Raw genomic sequence first — 27,040 nt, 5'->3', positions numbered from 1 at the left:
TTTCTAAGTAATGGCTGTTCCAACTTAGACATTTGTTGTAGCAAGATACCAGCTTTCCAATTCCTTCATCACAGAAGACAGCCACCCGTGCTTCTGACCATTTCTCTACTCTGGTCTGCAGTTCATCTGTGCCAAAATGGTGACCTCCTATTCAGAGTTTCATATGAAGAAAGAGATGAAAATCAAAGGGAGCCAAGTACAAGTTGTATAGTGTGTGATCAAACACTTGCCATTGAAAACGCTGCAGGAGCGTCTTTGTGGCAGCATGTGGCCGAGCATTGTGATGAACAAGCGTAATGCCAGATGACAACATTCCTCTTCGTTTGGTCTGAATTGCTCTTCTTAGACACTGAGAAGCTGCTCTGATTGTCATCACGTGTTCCATGAATTCCACCAACAAAACTTGTTTTCGGTCCCCTTACGCAGTAGCCATGAACTTTCTGATAGAAGAGGTTTGCATGTACTTCTTTGGTTTACTTGAAGAATGAGAATGCATTCACTGTTTGGATTGCTTCATTTTTGAAATAGAATCATGCCTTCAGAATGAAATTTTCATTCTGCAGTGGAGTGTGCACTGATCTGGAACTTCCTTGCAGATTAAAACTGTGTGCCGGACTGAAACTCGAACTCGGGACCTTGCTTACAAAGTTTCAAGAACCAATATGATTTGAAGAATCTAGCTATGGTTATTCAGCCCTCTATGTATCAGTCCTGTAGAGAATGTGAATACAAGATTAGACTATTTACAACATACCAAAGGGCTTTGCAACAGTCATTCTTCTCGCACTCCTTATGCAAGTGAAATGGGGGGGGGGGGGGGGGGGGGGGGGGGGGGGGACACTAATACATGCAACAGTGTAAAGCGCCCTCTGCCACTCACTTCTGCGGTTTGCGAAGTATGGCTGTACATGTGGAGAACACTGTAATATAACAATAGTGCTACCACCAGAATGGTCCTGTTGTCTCTGGCATGCCCTTGCAACCTCCTCTTGATCTTAGAACTAAGTTACTGAGTTTAAAGAGGACTCTGTATGGTGGTGCAACTTGGCATTTTTCGTATTATTAAAAAAAAAATCTAGCAACACTGTGGGGTTGAACCCAGACCTGTAGTTCTGTAGGAAAGCACTTACTGGCTGAGCCACTGTGCCACAGTAGATTGGATTGCATTAACTGAACACATTACTTTACCATGGGGGAAGCTTATCATTACTTTTTGTAATACATGTTTAAACTACAAGTATGAAGTTGACAAGTTCCCACTTTCAAAGGAAGAAAAGACAGCATTAGCTTCCAAAATTGCAATGGATATAAAACTGAAGATATAACTGCTGTTTTAATTTGTCTAGTAGAATAGTTATCATAATGTAGGATTATGATGTCATGATTTCATTAAGCTTTAATACAAAAATCTTGGTGGCGGGACCACGAATGGTCAAGTTTTCAAAATTTTCCTACTGAACAGTAGGTGGATCACACATTCAACAGTTCTGTCACAAAACTTCAAAAACTGTATTATGCCTCGGGTTGTCATTTATCACACACATGCTTTTTGCACTGTATTAGTTACTTTTTAAGAAATGCTATTGGATACACAGTAGTTGACCATTTTCTCAATGAATATCTTTCACAGAATACTGAACAAGAAATGGATGATTTTCTGGAGGATGTAGCACAGCTATTATCTCATCAAATTTCAGATTTTCTTTTACACTTTTAGGATACTGTGTCTACACTGACTGACCAAAAGAATCTGAACACCCCTATGTAATATAGAGTTGACTACTAGATGTCACAAGATGGGGTGGGGGTGCTAGCGTAAATGGATGTGGAGAGTATTGTATTGTCAGCAGAATAGCAGTAATAGCAAAATGGATCCAGGTGACCTCAGTGACTTCGAATATGGACCGGTCACTGGGTGTCACTTGAGTAACAAATGCACCACAGACATTTCAATTCTTCTAAAGCTCAAATGAAACAGTATGGTTCCAGAGACTTTTTCAATTCTCAAACACCTATGATGTATATATGAAGACTGAAGTGACAAATGAAAATTTGTGAAACAAATACTAACAAAGAGATAGAGGGGCTGGCTAGTACTTACCTCAGCTAAGTACAGCCGATAGATTCACAAAACAGAAGAGAAAATTTACATTCCTAGCTTTCGGAACTTTGTTACTTCATCAGGGAGCAGAGAGGGGAAAAAAGGGAAGAAGGGAAAGTGGATTCAGTTACTCACAACCCAGGTTATGAAGCAACAGGTTGGTTGGTTGGTTTGGGGAAGGAGACCAGACAGCGTGGTCATCGGTCTCATCGGATTAGGGAAGGATTGGGAAGGAAGTCGGCCGTGCCCTTTCAGAGGAACCATCCCGGCATTTGCCTGGAGTGATTTAGGGAAATCATGGAAAACCTAAATCAGGATGGCCAGACGCGGGATTGAGAAGCAACAGGGAAAGGTAAACAGGGAGGGTAGCAAGGATGGAGGCATGGTTGTCAGAGGGAAGCTGGCTACCCTCCCTGTTTACCTTCCCCTGTTGCTTCATAACCTGGGTTGTGAGTAACTGAATCCACTTTCCCTTCTTCCCTTTTTTTTCCCCTCTCTCCTCCCTGATGAAGGAACAAAGTTCCAAAAGCTAGGAATGTAAATTTTCTCTTCTGTTTTGTGACTCTATTGGCTGTACTGAGCCGAGGTAAGTACTGGCCAGCCCCTCTATCTCTTTGTTAGTATGTGTTTCACATCTTAATATGAGATTTTCCATTAATCGTTTAAATGAAAATTTGTATCAAGGCTGGGATTCAAACCCAGGTCTTCTGCTCACTAGGCATATGTGCACTAACCACTATGCCACCCTGGCACAGCTGCTTTGCACAACTGCATGTACTAACCTCCTAAATCCAAATTCCCAATCACAACTCAGCCCACTTGGTATTCCTCCTAAACTTGAACAGCATTGCAGAAGCTCACCGACCGTATTAGAATAGCACCCCAGCACTGAGGTAATAGAGGTGTGGTAGGGTAGTCTGTGCTGTTACGCAAAGCCACTGTGCCAGGGTGATGTAGTGGTTAGTGCATCTGCCTAATGAGCAGGAGACCCAGGCTCAAGTTGTGTCCTTGGTACAAATTTTCATTCGTTGCTTCAGTCTGCATTTATACACCTTCTAAAGCTGCCTATGTCGACGGTTGGTGATGTAACTGTGAAGTTGAAACGTGAAGGAACAACTACAGCTAAACAAAGGCCGAATGGACCTCATGTACTGATGGACAAAGACCATAAAGCATTGCATGGGATGACTGTAAAAATCCACATGGAATGAGCAGAAGGAATCACTCATGAGTTCGAAAGTGCTACTAGCAGCCCAGTTAGCAAACTCACTGTGCAAATGGAATTAGAAAGAATGGAGTACAGTAATTGAGCAGCTCCTTATGAGCCACACATTTCTGTAGTTGATGCTAAGTGACGCTTCTGGTGGGTAAAGAGCGATGATACTGGACAGTGGATGACTGGAAACAATTGATTTGAAATGATGAATCACTCTGTAACCCATGACAGTCTGGTGGAATGGTTTGCATTTGGCGAATGCGTAGAGAACATTACTGCCATCATGTATAGTGCCAGCAGTGAAGTGCAGAAGAGGTGGTGTTAACGGTGTGAGGGTATTTGTCGTGGTTAGGATGTGGTCCCTTTATTGAGCTTAAGGAAACACTGAATGCAGGATGATATGAACACATTTATAGCATTGTGTACTATGTAGCATAGGGAAACAGTTTGGAGATGATGATTGGTTGTATGAGCAATGACAGTGCACCCTGTCATAAAGCAGCAACTGTGAGACAATGATTCGTGGATAATATAATTCCTGAAATGGATTAGCGTGCCCAGAGTCGTGACCTGCCATTGCTCCACACCTATACAGAGACCTCATTGAAAGTTTCCCCAGCAGAATTCAAACCATCATAAAGATGAAGGGTGGACACACCCCAAATTAATGTCCTCTAACAGATGTCGGGATACTTTTGATCAGATATTATATGTTGTTGTTGACACCAGCCAGAAATCTTCAGTAACTGGCTATTTGTTCTCAAGTGCTGTATAATCTTTCTGCAGCAGCTGTTTATTCTGGAGATCTTCATCTGGGTCAACATCTACGTGCAAATGAGAAAGATACGACTCCAGTTCACTTTTTTCTGGACAGCTATTTCATCTATGAAGCATTCGGCCTTTTGATTCTGTGCCACATTCTGTGATCGCCATAAAAAAAGTTCGTAATTCTTTTGGGCAAAGCTGCTAACTATGTTCTGGATGACCATACAGTAGCAGAACATTTAGATCTTCGAATTGCTTAGTGTCATTTGATTTTCTTTTGAACTTTCAGCCCATCACTTCGAACAAGCACATACAATCTTTCATCCTTAGACAAAGTCATTCTAAAAAAAGAAAAAAAAACTAATATCATTTTTCAATTTTCTGCCCATTTTCACCATTTTCTGAGAAAACTCTAAACACTGTAGCTGCCTTTCTGATGGGCAAACTGTTTTATGCCAATTTTAGAATCTAAATGTTTTCAGTGCAGTGTGAAATGCACATTTTTTTTTTGTAAGTGTGGACCAGAGCTCAAAATAGTCAGTGCAACTTTCACACTCTTAATTAACTGAACATGAAGGCTGCAATATTTCATCAAGGTGAAATCCACGTGCTACTCTATTAGTTATCAGTTTCTGTGCATGTCTGACCTTACCCTTGATATAACCCTCAAATCGTGATTGCTGACCCTTTATTTTTTAAGGGGTGAGGCATCAAGATACGTCATACCAGTGCTAAGTGTTTCACACATGCCTACTTGTGCTTTTTCATCAGAAGAAGCCAAATTGGAAGTACTTGGAAACTTACTGATCTGCCCAATCTGACACGTTGTGTAGTTTTTGACTGGGTGAAATGTTTGCCAACATTTCTCAGTTTATTTGCTAAAGTTTTGACCTATCAGGTGGAAACTTTCATGAACATGATCCATTTTAGAGAAAGGCGTGCAGAATGACCCATGTAGAAGCAAATAGTTTGAGAGCAATAGCACTTTATTATCAAGACAAATGCTCATTTAATCTCTGAGCCGCAAATCGGAGTGACTTCTCAAAAATGCCTGCTGTACATCAGAAAATTCACATAATACTCCAAATCTGCCTATGACTTGAGTCAGTTGGTGGAATTAGAACTTCCCAAGCCATCAAAAGTACACTTAGCTTGTCAACTGTTGGGCTCCATTCAAATTGAAATGCAATATAAATTCAAACCTGAAGGAAAAAAAAAGAAAAATCCTAATATGGTGAAATCAGACTCACAGAATTTCATAATAATCCTCTTGTTCCCTCCTCAGAGCCAACATAACTGTTGATAGGAGAGACTAATGCTATATCTAAATAATTAAAATAGCAATTGAAGGCGTTCTTAGCAGTGCAGCTATGTAGAGAGCAACAACAGAACTTAAATTAGTGAAGAATCAAATGATCTGGAAATAGATAGCAAACTTATTTTCCTTGTACCAGTTAACACAATGTGAATTTGAAATTTACTTCCATGCACTTCTGCTAGAGAACTATTCAGGTCCCAATACTTCTTTCCACAGAAATAGCAGGATCTGCACTTAAGAAATAGCTAACAGTCCAGGACAGCAAATTAATGCTGCAATGTGTAGCATACTTTTTTTTATAAAGCAGCACACTCATTATTTGAAAGCAGTTACAACATATATGGCCATTAAAAGTATTTGTATCAACATATCTTGGATAGTTTTGGGGCGTATTTGATAACTTATCAAAACAAAATCAAGATATTTTTTTAGAGAAAAATGTGCTGTTTTTATTGAAAATTGAGTGCTGTTCATTAGAGACGATCTTCAGAGATATAGTGTGTTCAAAAATACTTAAATGCCAAGGAATAATTTTCTGGAGAAGACTTCACACTCACGCCCCCCCTCCCCCACCACCCCTCCCACTTGGTCCTCCACATGCAGGATGAGGTGTCATTTGCCTTTCTCACAGTTATCACCTTTTTTTAACATTGTCACTTTTTTAAATTTTTGTCATCTTTGTCAAACTTTTTGGTCTTGTAAGAAGAAAATAAGTTATTTACTTTTGTTTCTGTGTTCATGTTCATTCATTTAACTTATGCAATCCTAGAGTGATGAAAATAGAGAAAGTCCAACCCAAGTAGTTTTTGAAATTTGAAATAAATCATTCCATTTTGTGACTCTTTTGTAAATATTTCGTGTAATTGTTATTGGTGTCAACTATCCCTCTATTACAATTGATTTTATTTTTGTTCCATATTCTAATTTTGCTGTAGTAACAAAAGTGCTGCAGTGTTAGTCTTTTCAGTTCTAAAAATCAACTTTTTGAGATGGGCAAAATGCATATTCTGTAATGGGTGGCTTGAAGGGACAGACAGTTTGAAAAATAAAGTCTCTGCATGGGGGGGGGGGGGGGGCAGTTAGTAAAAGCAAACTATTTTGCAGTGTGTGTTCTTGTTCTATTAATTGTGACAAAATGTTGTCACACAATTTTTAACCACTCAGTTTCAACAAAACATAAGTATAACTTTGGAATTAAATGTGAACACATCAGTTACATTTAGAACTTTGAGATCAGACACAACCTTTAAGTTTGGTTCATGCTCCAACAATACGGATCTTAAGTACTGTGGGTAGGTTGACCACAAAGGAATTGATTTGTACATTGAAGTCAGTGATTTCCAATTAATGGATTCATCAAATGATATTTGTAAAGTTTTAAGGTGTTGTTCCCTGATGTTTTTTCCACTTTTGTCTACAAAAATGATGTACCTAATAAGTGATCGACTGGCACCAAATGTTAGAAGAGCATACGTTATCTTTACAAGAAGCATACTCATCATAGTATACATTTAGTTTTGATGGAACTACCAATATTTGGATTATGGAGCAGTGAGTTGGTGTTCAATATTATTTTGTGAAGTGTATACCTCTAATAAAGAATTCTGCTACTGCCGAATCTGAATCATACAATGCCATTGTGAATGTTTTAAAAAATTTTCGATGAATGCAGAACATCATTTCATAATGTAATCTGCAGAGCTGTTCAGTAAGTTCACACAACGTTTTCATAGCCAAACACCTTTGGTTCACAAGTTGCAGACAGAAATAGAAAACATGATTCAAAGCCATTTAGTTTGTGTTTTGAACATTTCTGCTTTGAGAAAAATTGAGAGTATTTTTGAAGTTCTTCATAATGAACTACTTACATTGGATAATCTGCTTCCTTTTGAACAACTAGTTGTTGGTGGGCAAGTAATGGAAGAACTTAGTAAATGGCAAGAATATGACAAGATGTGCTTTCTGAAGAATGTCCAATAACATTACATCGCAGCATGCAAACATGTGATGAGAAAAATGTGCTTACAAGGGCACCACTGAAAGATTTCAGGTTTTTGGACCTCAAGGAAAGGATAAAGAGCAGAAGTTGCAGTGACATGTTAAAGGTTGCTAAAATGATGCCATTTTGTGTCTGGCTAGACTAATTAGTAGATGAGAGGAAGGTTCTACAGTTAAAATAAAAAGATTACCCAGCTTTAGATAACAAAGATATTGACAATCACTGGCAGCAGTACAACTCAAAAGTGACTCATCATCCATAGAGTTAAAGTATCCAAATGTTTCTAAACTTTATAATGCTTCTCTTACATTTTACCATGGAAATACAGCCATAGAAGGAAAATATTCCATTTTGAAGCGCACATTTGGAGAAGGCAAAATGACTGAGAAATTTTTAAACAGTGTTTTGGCTGTGAGAGATGCTTTGAGGCAGTACCTTTGCTCACTTTTTGTGCCGTTGATTCACATCTAATTTAGGTATGGACAGCAAGCACATGCAAATTGTACTGCTTATAAGGAAGAATATGAAAGAAAAACAAAACTTGAAATTGAACAAAAGCAAAAAAGAGGAACACAACCAAAGGCATCTTGAAGAGTAGACTAAAAAGATGATTAACATGAAAAATTTTATTGACTATGAGACAGCTGCTCTGGAAAAAAAAAAAAAAAAAAAAAAAAAAAAAAAAAAAAAAAAAAAAAAAAAAAAAAAAAAACACCACACAAACTAAGGTGACATGAGAAGAACTTCTGTTTCAAGCCTCATCTAAACTGAAGAAAACACTTGAAACAAATGATTTAAAGGCCACGGAATTTCCTCAGGGTATGCTTGAGAGTACACAAATCATGAAAGTAGGAGACAGGGTGAGAGAAAGAGAACTGGAAGCCATTCAGGAAAATATTTAGAAAAGAAAATATAGTATGATTATTTCATTTTTTTGCTAGGGTTTGTAGGAAATAATAGTCCAAAAATATTTTGTTGATCTTTTTCTATTATTGAAGTCTTAAGTTGTAATTAGTTATAAAGATGTGATGTAGATTTTGTTTGTGAATTAAGGTTATGAACATCAAATTACCAATACCGAACTACTAATGTACTTACATAGATATATGTGTATGAAAGAAAAAATTGCAATTAATAGAGAAATTGGTTATGGTTTTCAATTGGGGATTATCAAAAATGATGTCTGTCTGTCCAGATAATTTGCCATCTTTCTCACCTTTTTTGAGTGCCTCCATGGCTGCTCTCTCTGCTGTTATCTCAAGAACTATCCACTCATGAAAACTAAATTGTACAGATCCCACAGAGAAACGGACAGAGAAAAAACATACAAATGCAGAGCTCTCTATGACAACTACTTCAGGACATAATTCTACGTGAACTTTGCACATTTTTTGTTACAGAATTTCTTGACAGCTTTGAGTGCTCCTTGCTCAGTGAATAGTATATCAAAATCCTTAAACCAGTATACCTTATACTTCCCAAACTATTGAAGTAGTGTCTCTTCATGTGGCTGTAGTGCAACTGTTCTGTGAGTGTCGTCTCAAAAATTAAGAAAACTCTTGTATTCCCTTTGCAAAATGTAAACAGCCTTGACTTAAGGGGCTCCTAGAGACTTAAGTATATATGGAATTACCTCTGTTAGGTATTGGCATCTACATACAAAATTTGAACAGAATTTTCGGATAGTAAGGTCATTAGGCTACTTAGGATGGAGTCACCCAAGAGTGTGTTTAATGGCAGTAACAATTATACAGTATCTTTACTCTGAATAGATTCTAAATTTCCAAATAGTGCAAGTCAAGTATAAATTGACATAATTGAATGCAATAAATTTTTGCAGGGTGGTATTGCTGGTGATCACACTGTAAGAACTCACTGATGCATAGTATGAATAAAGTAGTATGAAATATCAGTTATGTGTTAGGATGTTGAAGGCAATGGGTTGGAGTGGTGAATACATCACAGAGTGCACAGGTCACTGGGTTGGTGAGCTGACAGGACTGGTCTGCAAGACCGCTGTATGTGGTGTAGCAGGCTACGCTCAGCATGTTAGCCTAATGGAGCAGACAAGCAACTGAGACAGGCTAGACGAGAGGAACCTGCTCCTTCCATGGCTCTGACTGACAGCAACCATCTCAGACAAGAGAACCCACTAGTATGTTAGGGTTGCAATGTAAAATTATCTGTACACTATGTTTTAATGCAATGAATTTTGTTTATTGAAAAAGAGGACAGCCCTCAGATTTGCTGAGGTCCACCTATCAGTTTTATTCAATGAGAGATTTGTTGTGAGTGGTTTAAAATTATGTACATCCAGGAGACGTGCAACTCTTTTGTGAGCATGTGATTGGTCAATGCAGGATCTACAGCCGTTTCAGTACTATTTCCTTTTCTGTGCAGTAAGTCTAATCTCTTTGTTTTGTATACTCTGCACAGCGGCTCAGCGAGTGTGGCTGGGTACAGGCATATCAAATCAGGGGTTCCTGAACTATGGGTTGATGAATGCTTCCAGTCTTCTTTCCTAACCTGTGGGGTGATGAATGCCATCTAACCTGTGGGCTGATGAATGCCACCAGTCTTCTGTTGAGACAAAACTGTTGTTAGAGGCCTGCCACTAGGTAACCTGCTACACCTTTGTTCTATAAGGATTATGCACTCAACTGGGGTTTTCCTGGATGAATGGTATGGATCCGTAGCTGGTTGTGGGAAACCCGTGGAACCTCACAGACACAAAAAATTTATAAATAGTATGGGTGGGCCATTAGACATCACCAACACCCAAAAAACTAAAAAGGCCTGACGGATATCATGGAATTTTGTAAGAACAACTGTACTTTCATAATTGTAACGCAGCAACAGTGGTGTCAGACTGTGTGTATTTTGAGAAAGAGAGGTGAGGGTTCTTTCAACGAAGTATCCACCTTTGTCGTCAAAACATTGGAAAGCATTGCTGGAACTGTAAAGTCAATCAGGCAGCTTGCAGCAGAATACTTTTTGCTGAAACTGTCGTCTCAACAAGCAACCGACCTTCCGTACTCACAGAATTTTGGTCAGTATGTTGTAACAGTAGAAAAGCACCCCACTCATCTTCAGGAGGGGCATCACAATTTGTAGGCACAGACATGGACACTTCTATAGTGCAAAAAGACTGGAGAACGCTGTGAAGAAAGTGATTGGTGATGGCCAAAGACTGCTACTTTCATCCTAATTTTAAATTTGCTTATCCTTCTGGAGCACATCAAGGCTGGATCTATTTGACTGAAGGTGGGACCTGATGCACACATTCCAGTGTGGAGTTATAAACGTCAAGAATTTTATCACACCACAGTAGCATGTACAGTAATGGCAAGGCAACTGCAACAAATGTGGGGAAGAACCCATGAAGCAATGTCATTGTGCTCAATGACAGACACCTGTGTAAATTGCTCAGATAATCTCTCTGCTTGGAGCAGGAATTGGCCAGTGTTTTTAGAAGAAAATAAAAATTCAAGAAGAAAAAGCTTCCAAGAGAATTTTGTATAATGAGGCAAAAAAGAAAAAAAGAATATAAAGCCCTGCAACTTTCTCATTTCGCTTCATACTTTACTACCATCTTTGACAAAAGTTGTAGCAAAAGTCAGTGTTGCCATGCAAACACTAGCAATAAAAATGGACACAAGTGTGTGTGTGTGTGTGTGTGTGTGTGTGTGTGTGTGTGTGTGTGTGTGTGTGTGTAATAAATATACTGGCAATAGTGCCAATGTCACTAAGCCTGCAGCCACTGCTAAACAATTTCCTTTCATGAGCCCATCAGAGAGTGGTAGCTTATTATTTATTGACAAAGTTAACTCTGTAATAGGCTTGGATACATAAGCTGAACAAGACTGAAATTGTCATCCTTCTCACTGTTCGATGTGTCACCAAAAAGGGGATACAGGATGAAAGAAAAGCTCCTTCTGATTAATTGCTGCTATAAGGGAGAGGAATGTGAATTATTTGAGAACACATGTGAGAGAAGTAAACCTTTTAACACACCCTTGTGCCCATAGATACAAGAGGTACATTTCATGCTTTCAGATAATCTTGTGTTTATAGGCTAAATAACCCACAGGAAGGATACTAGAGATGGGATGAAGGTCAAAGGTTAAGGGGAAGTATTTTTTCGCAATAAAAGCCATTCTGCACCTGTTACTCACCATCTACATTCAAGCATTAGCTGTTCAGTTTTATACACCATCAAGAACAACATTGTGCTCCCTGAATCTGTCACCTCATGAACATTTGAGTAATGAGGCCCTTGAGTACCTCATCCACGAACTTCCTCATACCTTATGCTTGGAGATATCACTTGCACCACATACAGTGGTGCTCTACATACACTTGTGTTGGAGCTGAACTAATGGAGAGGTTCCTGTTGTTGAATGCAGTCTGCCTCCTCAGTCCAGGGAAAGCAACACATTTCAGCACTGCAAGCTTATCATCCACAGCCATTCACCTGTCATTTTGCTATCTTTCACTAGGTGATACTGTCATGTGGGAAGTGTCGGAGGACTTGCACTCAAGTGATAATTTTCCCATTTGCATTCACTTACAAGGTACATCAGCACCTATCGTCAAGCCATTTAATGGATGTTAAACAAAATTAGCTGGGTGCTTTACATCAACCTGGCCGAATTCCAGCATCAGGACATGTGGACAACATGTCATTACAATCATTCACAGGGCTGCTGATGTCTCTCTCCAAGGTCATCTGTTAAATCTTGGAGACCAGAGCAAGGAGAGCTATTTAGCAGTCAGAGACAGGCAGGCGGTGAAGTAAAAGGGTTCTACCATCCCAAGTAATTATCACACTGTAACACCCAGCAAAGAAAGTTTTGCATCAGCCTGTTTCCCAGAACTCCTGAAGATAGACATTGACTGTGGATATTGAATCACAGACACAGTCCCTTTGACTGTTCAGAGGCGTCACTAAACCAGCCCAAAGATGTGAACAACCATATATGAGCAGCACCTATTAGACGGAAGCGGGTTCAACAGCTGATCAGTTCCAGTCATTCCACCAGAAAGGAGGTACACGGCTCATGTTGTCTGTAGTTCAACGATGCCTAGACAGTCGATTCTGCGGTTCGATTGTGTCTGCATTGTTACTTTGTGCCAGGAAAGGCCCTCAAGAAGGGTAGTGTCCAGGGGTCTTGGAGTGAACCAAACTGATGTTGTTCGGACATGGAGAAGATACAGAGAGACAGGAACTATTGATGACATGCCTCGCTCAGGCTGGGCAAGGGCTACTACTGCAGTGGATGACTGCTACCTACGGATCATGGTTTGGAGGAACCCTGACAGCAGTGCCACTATGTTGAATAATGGTTTTCGTGCAGCCACAGGATGTCGTGTTACGACTCAAACTGTGCGCAATAGGCTGTATGATGCGCAACTTCACTCTTGACATCCATGGCGAGGTCCATCTTTGCAACCACGACACCATGCAGTGCAATACAGATAGGCCCAACAACAAGCCAAATTGACCGTTCAGGACTGGCATCATGTTCTCCTCACCAATGAGTGTCGCATGTGCCTTCAAGCAGACAATCGTCGAAGGCGTGTTCAGAGGCAACCTGGTCAGGCTGAACGCCTTAGACACACTGTCCAGTGAGTGCAGCAAGGTGGAGGTCCCGTTGTTTTGCGGTGGCATTATGTAGGGGCGAAGTATGCCACTGGTGGTCATAGAAGGCGCGGTAATGGCTGTATGATACGTGAATGTTATCCTCCAACCGATAATGCAACCATATCGGCAGCATATTGGCAAGGCATTTGTCTTCATGGATGACAATACGCACCCCCATCGTGCACATCTTGCGAATGACTTCCTTCAGGATAATCACATCATTCAACTAGAATGGCCAGCATGTCCTCTGGACATGAACCGTATCGAACACACCTTGGACAGATTGAAAAGGGCTGTTTATGGACAACGTGACCCACCCACCACTCTGAGAGATCTATGCCGAATTGCTGTTTAGGAGTGGGACAGTCTGGACCAACAGTGCCCAGATGAATGTGTGGATAGTATGCCATGACGAATACAGGCATGTGTTAATTCAAGAGGACTTGCTACTGGGTATTAGAGGTACCAGTGTGTACAGCAATCTGGACCACCACCTCTGAAGGTCTAACTGTATGGTGGCACAACATGCAATGTGTGGTTTTCATGAGCAATAAAAAGGGCAGAAATGATGTTTATGTTGATCTCTATTCCAATTTTCTGTCCAGGTTTTGGAACTCCTGGAGCCGAGGTGATGCAAAACTTTTTTTGATGTGCGTATTTACCAGTTGTATAGGGAACATCAACGTAGTATGACTCTGTTGTTGTTGTTGTGGTCTTCAGTCCTGAGACTGGTTTGATGCAGCTCTCCATGCTACTCTATCCTGTGCAAGCTTTTTCATCTCCCAGTACCTACTGCAACCTACATCCTTCTGAATCTGCTTAGTGTATTCATCTCTTGGTCTCCCTCTACGATTTTTACCCTCCACGCTGCCCTCCAATACTAAATTGGTAATCCCTTGATGCCTCAGAACATGTCCTACCAACCGATCCCTTCTTCTGGTCAAGTTGTGCCACAAACTTCTCTTCTCCCCAATCCTATTCAATACTTCCTCATTAGTTATGTGATCTACCCATCTAATCTTCAGCATTCTTCTGTAGCACCACATTTCGAAAGCTTCTATTCTCTTCTTGTCCAAACTATTTATCGTCCATGTTTCACTTCCATACATGGCTACACTCCATACGAATACTTTCAGAAATGACTTCCTGACACTTAAATCTATACTCGATGTTAACAAATTTCTCTTCTTCAGAAACGCTTTCCTTGCCATTGCCAGTCTACATTTTATATCCTCTCTACTTCGACCATCATCAGTTATTTTGCTCCCCAAATAGCAAAACTCCTTTACTACTTTAAGTGCCTCATTTCCTAATCTAATTCCCTCAGCATCACCCGACTTAATTAGACTACATTCCATTATCCTTGTTTTGCTTTTGTTGATGTTCATCTTATATCCTCCTTTCAAGACACTGTCCATTCCATTCAACTGCTCTTCCAAGTCCTTTGCTGTCTCTGACAGAATTACAATGTCATCGGCGAACCTCAAAGTTTTTATTTCTTCTCCATGAATTTTAATACCTACCCCGAATTTTTCTTTTGTTTCCTTTACTGCTTGCTCAATATACAGATTGAACAACATCGGGGAGAGGCTACAACCCTGTCTTACTCCCTTCCCAACCACTGCTTCCCTTTCATGTCCCTCGACTCTTATAACTGCCATCTGGTTTCTGTACAAATTGTAAATAGCCTTTCGCTCCCTGTATTTTACCCCTGCCACCTTTAGAATTTGAAAGAGAGTATTCCAGTCAACATTGTCAAAAGCTTTCTCTAAGTCTACAAATGCTAGAAAGGTAGGTTTGCCTTTCCTTAATCTTTCTTCTAAGATAAGTCGTAAGGTCAGTATTGCCTCACGTGTTCCAGTGTTTCTACGGAATCCAAACTGATCTTCCCCGAGGTTGGCTTCTACTAGTTTTTCCATTCGTCTGTAAAGAATTCGTGTTAGTATTTTGCAGCTGTGACTTATTAAGCTGATAGTTCGGTAATTTTCACATCTGTCAACACCTGCTTTCTTCGGGATTGGAATTATTATATTCTTCTTGAAGTCTGAGGGTATTTCGCCTGTTTCATACATCTTGCTCACCAGATGGTAGAGTTTTGTCAGGACTGGCTCTCCCACGGCCGTCAGTAGTTCCAATGGAATATTGTCTACTCCGGGGGCCTTGTTTCGACTCAGGTCTTTCAGTGCTCTGTCAAACTCTTCACGCAGTATCGTATCTCCCATTTCATCTTCATCTACATCCTCTTCCATTTCCATAATATTGTCCTCAAGTACATCGCCCTTGTATAGACCCTCTATATACTCCTTCCACCTTTCTGCTTTCCCTTCTTTGCTTAGAACTGGGTTTCCATCTGAGCTCTTGATATTCATACAAGTCGTTCTCTGATCTCCAAAGGTCTCTTTAATTTTCCTGTAGGCGGTATCTATCTTACCCCTAGTGAGATAGGCCTCTACATCCTTACATTTGTCCTCTAGCCATCCCTGCTTAGCCATTTTGCACTTCCTGGCGATCTCATTTTTGAGACGTTTGTATTCCTTTTTGCCTGTTTCACTTACTGCATTTTTATATTTTCTCCTTTCATCAATTAAATTCAATATTTCTTCTGTTACCCAAGGATTTCTACTAGCCTTCGTCTTTTTACCTACTTGATCCTCTGCTGCCTTCACTACTTCATCCCTCAAAGCTACCCATTCTTCTTCTACTGTATTTATTTCCCCCATTCCTGTCAATTGCTCCCTTATGCTCTCCCTGAATCTCTGTATGACTCTAGAAACCAGAAAATGTCTGTACTCCTCAGTGAGGTTTCCATAGGTACCATTCTACACTCAACAGCCAAATACTTCTCAGAGCATTGGTGCAAAAGTCTTTTCTGCATAGACAGCACTTGATAGGAATATTTTTGATATTAAAAAGCCCTTTGACACATGGTGATGCAATATCAGTCAGCAACTGTATGAATGTGGCTTTTGTATTCCTTTTATAATGAGATCTTTCCTTTTAGGGTGGTATTTCAGGTTCTGAGTTGGCAGCACACCCTCAGACTGACATGATCAGGAGGTGATCTTTTTTCCGAAGGAAGTCGTAATTTATAAATTATGCATTACTTAATTACCATTATTTAAAATCCAGTGGTATGTTGCATACCAAATTAAGTACAAAATGTCCTTTTTTATACCCTACTGCAATCATAAATTTTACGAGGCCTTTAATCATCCAGCAGAAGTTCCTCATCGTGCTACATGCATAAAAGGTCTGGTTGATCCCCCAAGTCTGTGGTCTCTTAATCTCCTTGCCCAACCATCAGCAGAATGAATGAAAGTCATAGAGGAGCAACAAAACTCTTTAGGATTAGAGTGAAGGATCAACTTTAAGAGCTCGGTGTAGCAGACGTGTGTTTTAATATGAGTTGGAGATAGTGTCCTCTCTGCTTAATAGTGATGCCAATGCTGTTTTTAAATTTGATGAAGTACAATAAACCTTGTAAACCATATTTTATTTTTAAATGAATATTTTACATATTTTTAGATGAGCTTCATTATTTGTTATTTACTCTGGTGAATTTAAGCAGTGCCATGCTGTTAGCTGCTCAGTAGTTTCCATCTAAGATCAGACTTTCAGATGAATTTACAGTCTTGATGCTGAGCTCTATGCAGTCCTAAAGTCACTGGAGTGGATGAAGTGCAATTGATGGTATAACTTTGCTTCAATTCCCTAAGTGCCCTACAGAACAATTCAGTAAGTGTACCCAGCAGACAAAGTGGCCCAAAAGATGCCATACACACTTAAAACACAACAGTGTCAAGGTAAGGAAATACACCCTGCTGGGAACTGGGGCATGTGAGAATCCAGGCAAATGAAGAAGCTGACATGACAGCATGGAATGTGTACAGCAGACATAATGTACTACCCTGAGCTGTCACCCGTAAATTTTGCAGTGCTTGAGCTGTGTATGATTATGAGAGCTGTGTTGTTTCAGGATGGTTTGAACAACAACAATCCTCTAATGAAGGGAGGAATAAGAGAGGTGAATGTTGCTATGATTCATACTGATGTCACTAGAATCTGATAAAAGTTTCTAGCGACAGGATCAGTTAAGGATTGTCACAGATATGGCCACAGAAGAAAAACAATATGTGTGCAGGACTGCATATAACAGCAGACAGGAACCCTCAATATAATGCTACATGTCTGCAGCAGCAGTTCCAAACATCTGCAACACAAATGATATGAAATAGGCTCCATTCGTAGGGATTACTTGCCAGAAGACCCTTGAAGCTGCTCCTCTAAATCAGATTCGGAGAGGGCCTCGTGACACGTAGGCACAAAACGACTCTTTGTGGACTAGGTAGTAGTGGGACAAAATGCTATTTTCTGATGAGACCAATATCAGTCTGCACCCTGGCAGTTGAAGTGTGGAGGCAAAAAGGACAACATTTACACACTAACTGTATCATAGACTATCACCATTATCAAGGCAGTTCAGTCCTGTTTTGGGGTGGAATCATGTATGGCTTCAGGACTCCCCCTTGTGCCAATATATGGATGACTGGTGTGAAACATCAGGACAACGTCCTTATGCATATTTTGGCTCTATTTGGTGAACATAAAGGAGCTGTATTAGTGGAGCATAGACTCAGTTTGGTGGGATGGTCTTCACGTTCTCCAGAGCTCAGCTGCATTTAGAATTCATGGGCCAGGCTAAAACAAGCAGTTTGTGATATTCCTGTCTCACCAGAGACCTTACAGAGCCTCATACATACTGTTGTGAAGAAATGGGGTAATATCCCTAATGCTTCTCTGTGCAATTTTTTTGGAGTATGCCTACCTACATCGAAAAGTGTCTCCAGTTACGAGTGGTGCCAATTGGTTCATAACCCATGTGTTAAGCAAGGTGACAGCAAGAAGAAACTAGTGTTTGCATTGGAATCTTTCGTAAGGTTTTGTTTCTCCTTTTTTTGTGTTTATCTATTAAAAATATGTTTACTTGCCTTACTTTTCCTTATGACTTTCCCAACAAAATCAGTTTTGTTTCCTATTATGTCCAGTACTGATGATAAAGCAGCAATATGCAACATTTATTTTGACCACTGTAGCTGCAACAGCAAGTACTAATGCAAATGTACCTTTGTCTTAAAGCCTGAGTCTCCTCCAGACAGCAAATAGCTTACAGATACTAGCTCACATTATTTCTCCATTGGGCAGATGAAGGTAAATCAATAAGTGTAGTCTCAGTTATAACACATCCATTGTAACTGAAGGAGAAATGAGAGTTTAAAAAATCTGATAAAATGAATCCAAGGCAGTCTGATCATTCTTTGTTTGTTTTTGTCTGAGTAGGGAAGTTACTGATCATAAATTTTGACTGATGGGACCAGCCAGCCCCCCACCCCCAGCTCCAGATGGAACAGGATGACAAAGAAAATTGTTAAAATCAGTACTGGTAAAATAGCACTCATTTTGGAGTGGAACTGATTTGGTTATGGATCAGTGTTGGGGAAATGAAATTTCTGATGGAGGCAAAACCCATGTGTCACAATTCCCAGGAAACATGTCACAGTTGGGTGCAGTGTTTACAGGAAAGATGGCTGAAAGTGAAGTGGATACCTTTATCAATGAGCTGTTTTCCCAATTACTATCTTCAAATACCTGCTGTAACATTATACTGTATATGCCTAACATGGTATCCTTACTCTCTCCACCCCCCTCCACTACCTGCCACCCCCCACCCCATCCCCTCACCCCTGTCATGAAGCCGTAGATTCACTAATGATATGGCACCGTTCTCCACTTTCATTAAGGAGTCTTGCAGGGGTTGTTGATTAAATCGTCCTTTATATCAAGTTGATACTGACGAAAACAGGTGGCATTAGAAGACATTTCTTTTGGAAGATGGAAAGATGGAGATTAAGGATTTGATAGTTGCATTGAGTGTGTGTGTGTGTGTGTGTGTGTGTGTGTGTGTGTGTGTGTATGGAGGAGGGGGGGGGGGGGGAGGAATAGAGAGAGAGAGAGAGAGAGAGAGAGAGAGAGAGAGAGAGAGAGGGGGGGGGGTGGGATGACTAATGGAGAATGGACCACGACAATTAACAGCTTACATCTAGTTTCTGGAATTGTCAGTTTCTGTGAACAGTGAACAGCTTCCCATCAGGATTCTTTTATGATCTGAAAATGGCTCCTTAGCACTTCCATTTCTGACACATACACCATTCTTTTAGAGCCTTAAGTGCCTACTTCTGGTGCTGGTATGGGATGTAGTGATGTCCTTCTGACAGCTTTTAAATGTTTATCCTAGTTGAGGTGGCTACCACTAAGTTGGGAGTAGCTAGGTAGAAGATGTTGAGGCTAGGTATCAGAGACTGGCTTTCACTAGCTGTTCTTTAAGCTCTCGAGTATCCCTGTCTATGTCAGTGGTAGCGACATGCTACAGGAAACCTGTCAAGCTTGATTAATTAAGAATTAATGTTGTTGTTTATGGCAAGCTTCGTATTTTACATCTGAAATTTTAATTGTGACTGTGTAAAGTACCCAACAGTAAACTAAACAGCAAAACTTTTAATTGCTAATTTTTACTGCCCACAAGTGTGTGGCATGACCAGAGCAGTGTGGTAAGTAGAGCAGCGCTGATAAAACAAACCAATGCTGTTCAGTGCGTGTGATTATAGTGACACTGAGCAGAGCAGCGTGGAGCGGAGTGGCACAGAGCAGTGCCGAGCATTAGTGGAAGGTGTTGATAGCAGTTGTTTTCACTTTATGGGGCCTACGAAACAACTGTCATCACAAATGATTCATTTTGGACAATTTATGTGATGAGGTGGCAGCAGAATTACAGACTATAAGTATAGAATACATTTCGTTAATCTCTTATTTCTGTCACTATCTTAAAATGAGAGTGATAATAAAGTTGAAGTAGCAGAGCTCCGAAACATGTGAAAACAGTGTGTTATTATGTGAGAAAAAGTTTTCAAAACTGTCTCATTTGGACACCTTCATTTGGGGGCCTATAGAAGTTTCGTTCTCTATGATAAATGCCTTGCATAGAAAGCTTGATGATGCTGTATGTTGCTCACTGACATGCAGGGATCAATTTAGATCAATGACAATATTGTGGGAACATGTACAGTTCACAGTATTGTCAGCAAATTGTGGTGAAGCTTCTGCTGGCTTCCAAAATATATTCAACTCAGCACTTACTCCAAAAGCACATTAATTAATCATTGTGGTCTGGAAAAGCATTTGTTGAAATATTCATTTCAGGGATTTAAAAATGATTGACTGTAAGATTTCATAAAATGACACAACTATGGATATTCCTCTTCTCCATTGAATACAAAAAGCAGCACATCTGATGTCTGTGGTGATGAAGAGTCTGGCAGTATATTAAGCTGCCCTTCCTGCATCAAGCAAAATACTCTAGAAGAATGAAATCTACCACCATTGCCTCCCTTCCAATATCTGACAACATCGATCTTAATGAATTTCGCCTAAGGATGTGCAGCTGCTTGTAGTACGATTGAATGAAAATTTTTATAACTATAAAACATTGTACCACAATGTTCTGGGCATTTTAGATGAATGAGTTTTCTGTCAACATCACTGACTGCATTTGGAAAGTTCTGTATGTTATATAGCAGTATTTATAACAGTACAGTATTTAGAAAAGGCATTCACATGTGGAGTGGCTGGAGGCAATCGCACAAAGGCTTGGATACTTGACTCCACAATTCTTACAACTTTCGTGCATCCTATTGTGGATGTCAGAGCCATGTAGCCTGATAACACACAGCTGCTCTGTACGCATTTTATTTAAGCAAAGTAATATAGATTGACAAACTGTAGTCCATTGTTTGAGATTTTTTCACATAAAATTTATATTGTCCTCTTGTTCTTGCAAGAATATTTTTTGTGGTAATGAGTTCAAACAAAGTCCGAAGGAGTGCTTTCCTTCTTCATATCCTTACCTTTATCTGTCTCTTTGTCACTATTGTTTATACAGGTCACTCTTATTTCTTGTTGCTCACATGTTTCTCGTGCTACTGTATATTTCTATGTGATCATAATCCTGAAGTTGATAAATGTCTGTGACATTCCAATTATAGTTTCCTTTCTCTCTCTCTCTCTCTCTCTCTCTCTCTCTCTCTCTCTCTCTCTCTCTCTCTCTCACTACATGTAATGGATCATTCTGAGCCACATCTTTAGCACACACTTAGCTTTGTTTCTCCTCCCTGAAACATCATACGTGTCATATTCAATTTTTACTTTTAAATGTATTTCTGGTCTTTTTAAAGTCTCTCTCTCTGAAGAATGTAACCCTAATGTTACTTTTTCATAGTAAATGTTTTTGTTTGATATTTGTTTATAAAATTTGTTTTGGTTTGTTGCAGGCACAATCATCTTAGACACGGCTTGCTTGTCGGATAATCCAAAGAAGTTTACTGACAAAGATGTGTCAGTTCTGGAAGAGATGGAGAAACGACTCGTGAATAAGCCAGGCCGTAGTACTCTTTACAGCGAGCTACTGTCAATTCGATGTGATATAACTGAATTTTCAATTTCACAGTTATTGAGGAAAGACTTGAAAGTAGTGTCTAATATCCCAGTTTCCTCACTCCCCCTTTTGGTTCAGGTTTGTTCTCATCATGGCAGTGTTCTCATTTGCATGTTCTTTTCAAATAATTTTTTTTTACCAGTTTCTATAAGCAAAGACCAATGACGCACATTATTTTTGATTGCTGTTTTGATTCTGATGGAAAGAATACTCATGGAGTCAAAAGTAAACAATATTCATGTCTTGATATTAGCACACGACTCTGTTTGTGCTATGTCCCCCCCTTCCCTCCCCCCCCCCCCCCCCCCCACCTCCGGGCACCCACAGATCTTCTGTGGGTATGTGTGTGACATGCACAGGGCCCTGAGCTATTGCACCATCTCTTCCCTCCTCAGCTGCATTCCTTTCTCCATATCCACTCCTTCCCATCCTGGCCCCCCTCTCTCTCTGCCCCTCCCCCCCCCCCTTTTCTCCCTCGGTGTTTTCCTTTGATGACGACCCAGCTATTCCTCTACGGACTTGTCTCATGTTTCCACTCTCCCTTTTTTCTGGCTTTTTCTGGTCCTCTTGGCATTTGACCACCATTTATAAAATTTTCCCATACTGTGAGCTATTTGGGGAAGAACTCCGTCACTAGTGTGTCTGGCATGAGTTCCTTTGTCCCTCTTCCTTCCGTGCCATAGCCCCTCCCCACCTCCCGCTAGGCCACCAACATGTTAGCTGGTTTGCATGGTGAGGCTGTTATGAACTCATCTGGCTGAGCCCCCTGACAACACAGGGATCTTACCTCCGGTACCTGAGCTGTCACTGCCTCTTGTATGCTTAGGAGTGGTTGCTCTCTCTCTCTCTCTCTCTCTCTCTCTCGCTCTCTCTCTCTCTCTCTCTCTCTCTCTCTCTCTCTCTCTCTCTCTCTCTCTCTCTCTCTTGCTGCAGCTGGGTGGTGCACACAGGATGAGTCTGTGGTCTGTGATCGCAGTGGGTCGCACCAGAGCGGACACTCTGAACATTAAGTGTGCTAAGCTCCATACTTCTGGCCCCTCTTTCGAGGCCCTCTTCTCAGATGGTAATGGTTCTCTCTCTGCTCCTACTTTTGCTTCCTTGGCTTTGAGTGCCTGGCCACCCCTGGGAGAAGGGCCAGTCCCGCCAACTTGGTGTGAAGCCCTTCCTCCATTATTTGGCTTGTTTGAGGACAGAAGGGAGACTTTTGCAGATACCAAACTGCTTTTTTGTGGAACACATTGAAGATAAGTTTGATGAGGTGACTCACTTAGTAAGATGTGATCTTCTGATTAAAGCCTCTTCTGCCAGTCAATGGGCTTCCTTTTTTCCCTGTGAGCACTTAGGAGACATGTTGGTGAACATTACTCCTCACCAGTCCTTAAATATGATCTAGAGCATTAGTTTCCACAGTGACCCCCTCCTTCAGTTTGATGAGGAATAGGAACTAATGTGGCAAGGCACAGTGGGTCCAGAGAGATCCTAAGGACAATCGGATTAATAAATTAATACCAACCCACTCATCCTGGCTTTTGAGGGGATATGCTTCCAGAAAAAGCCAGAGTTATGGTTTACCATTGCAACATGAAGCCCTATATCCCACCTTCATGTGCTGTTTCCAGTTTTCTGTTTTGGTCACTCATCTTTGTAATGTGAGGCAACTCCTAGTTGTGATGACTGCGGCTGACCTCTATGTGTGCAGTCCTTTGCACTCCACAACCCAAGAGCGTGAACTGTTCTGGCCCCCATTCTCCTCGCTTGCCAGATTGATTGATCTATAAAAAGGAAAGGAAGATTCAAGAATTCAATACTTCTGACCTTCTATCCTACTCTGAGCCCCAACAGAAATTGGACTGTCTCCACACGATGTCTTTAATGCCTGTCTTTGCATCTGTTGTCTGCTTTCCACTTCCTCCATCCTCCCCTCCTTCCTTTCCTCCCCTCCTTCCTTTCCTCCCCTCCTTCATTTCCTCCCCTCCTTCCTTTCCTCCCCTCCTTCATTTCCTCCCCTCCTCCCTCCCCTCCTCCCTCCCCTCCCTCCCCTCCTCCCCCTCCCTCCCCTCCTCCCTCCCCTCCCCCTCCCTCCCTCCCCCTCCCTCCCTCCCTCCCCCTCCCTCCCTCCCCTCCCTCCCTCCCTCCCACCCTCCCCCTCCCTCCCTCCCCCTCCCTCCCCCCTCCCTCCTCCCACTCCCTCCTCCTCCTCCCCCTCCCGCCTCCCCCTCCCCCTCCCCCCTCCTCCCCCTCCCCCCTCCTCCCCCTCCCCCTCCTCCTCCCTCCTTCCTCCCACCCCGTCCCCCTCCTCCCCTCCCCCTCCCCCTCCCCTCCTCCCCTCCCCCTCCTCCTCCCCCTCCCCCTCCTCCTCCCCCTCCCCCCTCCTCCCCCTCCCCCTCCCTCCTCCCTCCCACCCCCTCCCCCTCCTCCCTCCCACTCCCTCCCCCTCCTCCCTCCTCCTCCCTCCCCCCTCCCCTCCCCCTCCCTCTTCCCTCCACCCTACCCCCTCCCTCCTCCTCCCTCCCTCCTCCCTCCCTCCTCCCTCCTCCTCCCTCCTCCTCCCTCCTCCTCCCTCCCCCCTCCCCCTCCCTCTTCCTTCCCCCCTCCCTCCTCCCTGTTAAAATGCTAGTATTATGGTTAATATTGGAATAATTATTAAAAAATTGTGATGTGTGTGTGCACGCCCCCCCCCCCCCACACACACACAGTGGGGGGGGAGGGGGGAGAGAGACATGGTTTTTAAGTAGCTTGCCATATTTAGCAATCTACAGCTTGTATATAAGTGACTGAGAACCATAAGGGCATAAAGCATACCATCATCAAGCCTTCACTTAAGTGAATATCAGAGAAACCAGTGAGACAGCTTTTTTTTAATGTTCATATATATGATGTGGGCCTACAGCACAGATAAACCTGACTCACCATAATATCAACAGATGTAAGAAGCTTAAATAAATGCTACTGTCTGACAGTTGACGATTTGCTTTAAGCCGTTAGGGTTCTCAGTGTTTCATATGTTTAGTTTTTGTTTACTGTGTTAAAGAACCCCATTGCATTTTTCCCTTGTCTGTCTTTTTCCCAGATGGTTTTTATTGGTTCAAGATTTGGATCCTTACTACAGTAAATTTTTTATTCACCTGTTTCACATATGATCTCAAAATTTTGTTGTATGTTACTTCTAACTCTATCAGTTGAACCTATGTGAAAAATTGGGCCATAATTCTAATAGTATGCAGTTATGTTGCTCTGAAAGTACAATTTTTAAACATGTCCACACACCTGTTGTCTGTTGTTCTTGCCCACGGCAATCACCTAATACTTAAGAGTGAAGAACTTCCACAAGGTCCGTTCAAAAACTTCTGGAACATTCATAATTTCATGCCAATGGTGTGTTGGAGAGGAATTCGGTTGGCATCCCTGCACATACCTGAGTTTAATGTGTAACTGCTGGAAGTTTCATTGTTGTATGTCTGTTAGTTATTGTTTAGTGCTGTATTGAGTAGAATGTTGTGTCGCACAGTTTGCAAATTTCGAGATGGCAGAGTCAGAGGAGCAATGCGTCCGCATTAAACTTTGATTGAAACTCAAGAAAGCCTTTACAGACACACACCAAATGATGCAGGAAGCCTACAGTGATGAGTGATTAAGCTGTACTCAGTGTTACAAATGGTTCACATGGTTCAAAAATGGCCGGACAAAGTTAAAGATGACCCTTGTTCAGAACGCCCTTCGACAGCTACTCACGGCGCTCACATCAGGAATGTCAATGAAGTTGTGCATGCCAGTTGAAGACTGAGTGTCTGAGAGAGTGCAGACATTTCAGTTGGACCATGTCATGAAATTCTGACACAGCATCTTTGAATGCATTGTGTTGCTGCCAAATTTGTCTCATGGCTTATGAGCCTAGAAAGAACGTGGCTTTGCAATGTGTGAAGAGCTTTTGGATTGTGCAAATGAGAACAAGATGTTCCTTAAGAGAATCACAACTGGTGATGAGACATGGGTCTACGGTTATGATGTTGAGACCAATCTTCACATTGAGTTGGGGAAAGGTTCTCCAAGACTGAAAGAAGCTAGTCAGGCCAGGCCAGGCCAAATGTCAAAGCCTTGCTGATAGTTTACTTTGACTTTTAAGGAGAAGTTCATCGTGAATTCGTGCCACAGGGACAAACTGTTGATCGATGGTCCTGTTGGGATGTGTTGTGATGCCAGCGAGAAAATATGAGAAGGAAAGAGCCTGAAATGTGATGAAACAATTCATGGCTGTTGTATCACTCTAATGCACCCAAACATTGATTCCTGTTGGTGTGCGACTATTGCACAAAAATCAAAATAACTGTGTTGCCTCATCCTCCGTACACTCTAGTCCTGGTCCCATCGGACTTTTTTTTTTATTTTCAAAGTTGAAAACCTGTTGAAAGGATGAAGATTTGTTATGATAGCCGACATAAAAGAAAATTTGCAGATAACGCTTCAAACGATTTAGCAAGAGGCATATCAAGACTGCTTCCAGAAGTGAAAATGGCATTGGGAGTGGCGTATCAATTGTGGAGGAGAGTATCTTGAAGGAGTCCAAGCCCTAGTAAGTAAAAGGCAAGCGTAGAAAAATTTTGTGTACAAAGTTCTGTAATTTTTTGAACAGACCTCTTACATAGAAGTGAGTAAGAGGTTGTCTTCATAATGTTATGGCAACAAGTGACAGTGTGTCACCTCGAGGACTGATATGGAATGATGGGTCTAGTTGCAACATTTAAACATCAAAGAATGAGAGCTCCTGAAAGTCATGACTGGTGACATTGCATGTGGCTATTCAACAAACTTTTATACAAGGTAAACAAAAGTGTATGGGGCTTGCTTTGTGCTATTATTTAGCCCTTTCTTGCAGAATTCGTAGACAACTTCATGAATGAAAATGTGCTAGACGTAGAGTGAAATAGTGGCCTGGTGTTTGTTGCTTGTTTATGAGAGACTGACAATGACAATAATGAGGCTGCACACTCACCATAGTAACATTTGTTGAACAGCTTCATTGGTGCAATTGGACACGGGTGTAACAAGTGAGAGATGATGAATCCTGCTTCGAAAATGTAGCATCGTAGGATACCACATTGCCCCTCTCTGTAATAGAGTAGTACATGAAATGAGCTGTCGCCTTTTGGAAAAGTGAAAAGAAGAGAAATCTGTATTTCAGGACTGTCAAGATTAACCTTAGATTATGAAAACAAAAAACAGGAAATGTACATTTGGAGTAAATAAATTGAAAACTAGGGTATGCATCAACAAAAGCTTCCCAAGGTCAATTCAATCTGTCAAGATAAAGTTAATAACTCATTCAGAAAAAAAGATGATTATCCACAATGTTAATATACAGCAGTGGGGCATTCAAGCCACAATGAAGGTGGGACGAAAAAGGTTTAAGGCATCTGCTAGTTGAATGTATGCTTTCAAGAAGAAACATGGTATT

The 27,040-nt window shown here is 41.3% G+C and overlaps 1 protein-coding gene across 2 annotated transcripts in view; it reads left to right on the top strand.

The window, feature by feature from the left end:
* Positions 1 to 27,040, top strand: part of LOC126469552 (exopolyphosphatase PRUNE1-like) — a 167,092-nt gene that overhangs the window by 76,956 nt on the left and 63,096 nt on the right. For both annotated transcript variants that reach the window (XM_050096670.1, XM_050096669.1), the window contains exon 4: positions 21,425 to 21,666. In XM_050096670.1, coding sequence (XP_049952627.1) covers positions 21,425 to 21,666 — 242 coding nt within the window. The remainder of the gene's footprint in view (positions 1 to 21,424; positions 21,667 to 27,040) is intronic.

This window comes from Schistocerca serialis, chromosome 3, assembly GCF_023864345.2.
Source record: "Schistocerca serialis cubense isolate TAMUIC-IGC-003099 chromosome 3, iqSchSeri2.2, whole genome shotgun sequence".
Lineage (NCBI taxonomy): Eukaryota > Metazoa > Arthropoda > Insecta > Orthoptera > Acrididae > Schistocerca > Schistocerca serialis.
Note: the sequence above shows the minus strand (reverse complement) of the source record. Positions and strands in the feature narration are given on the sequence as shown.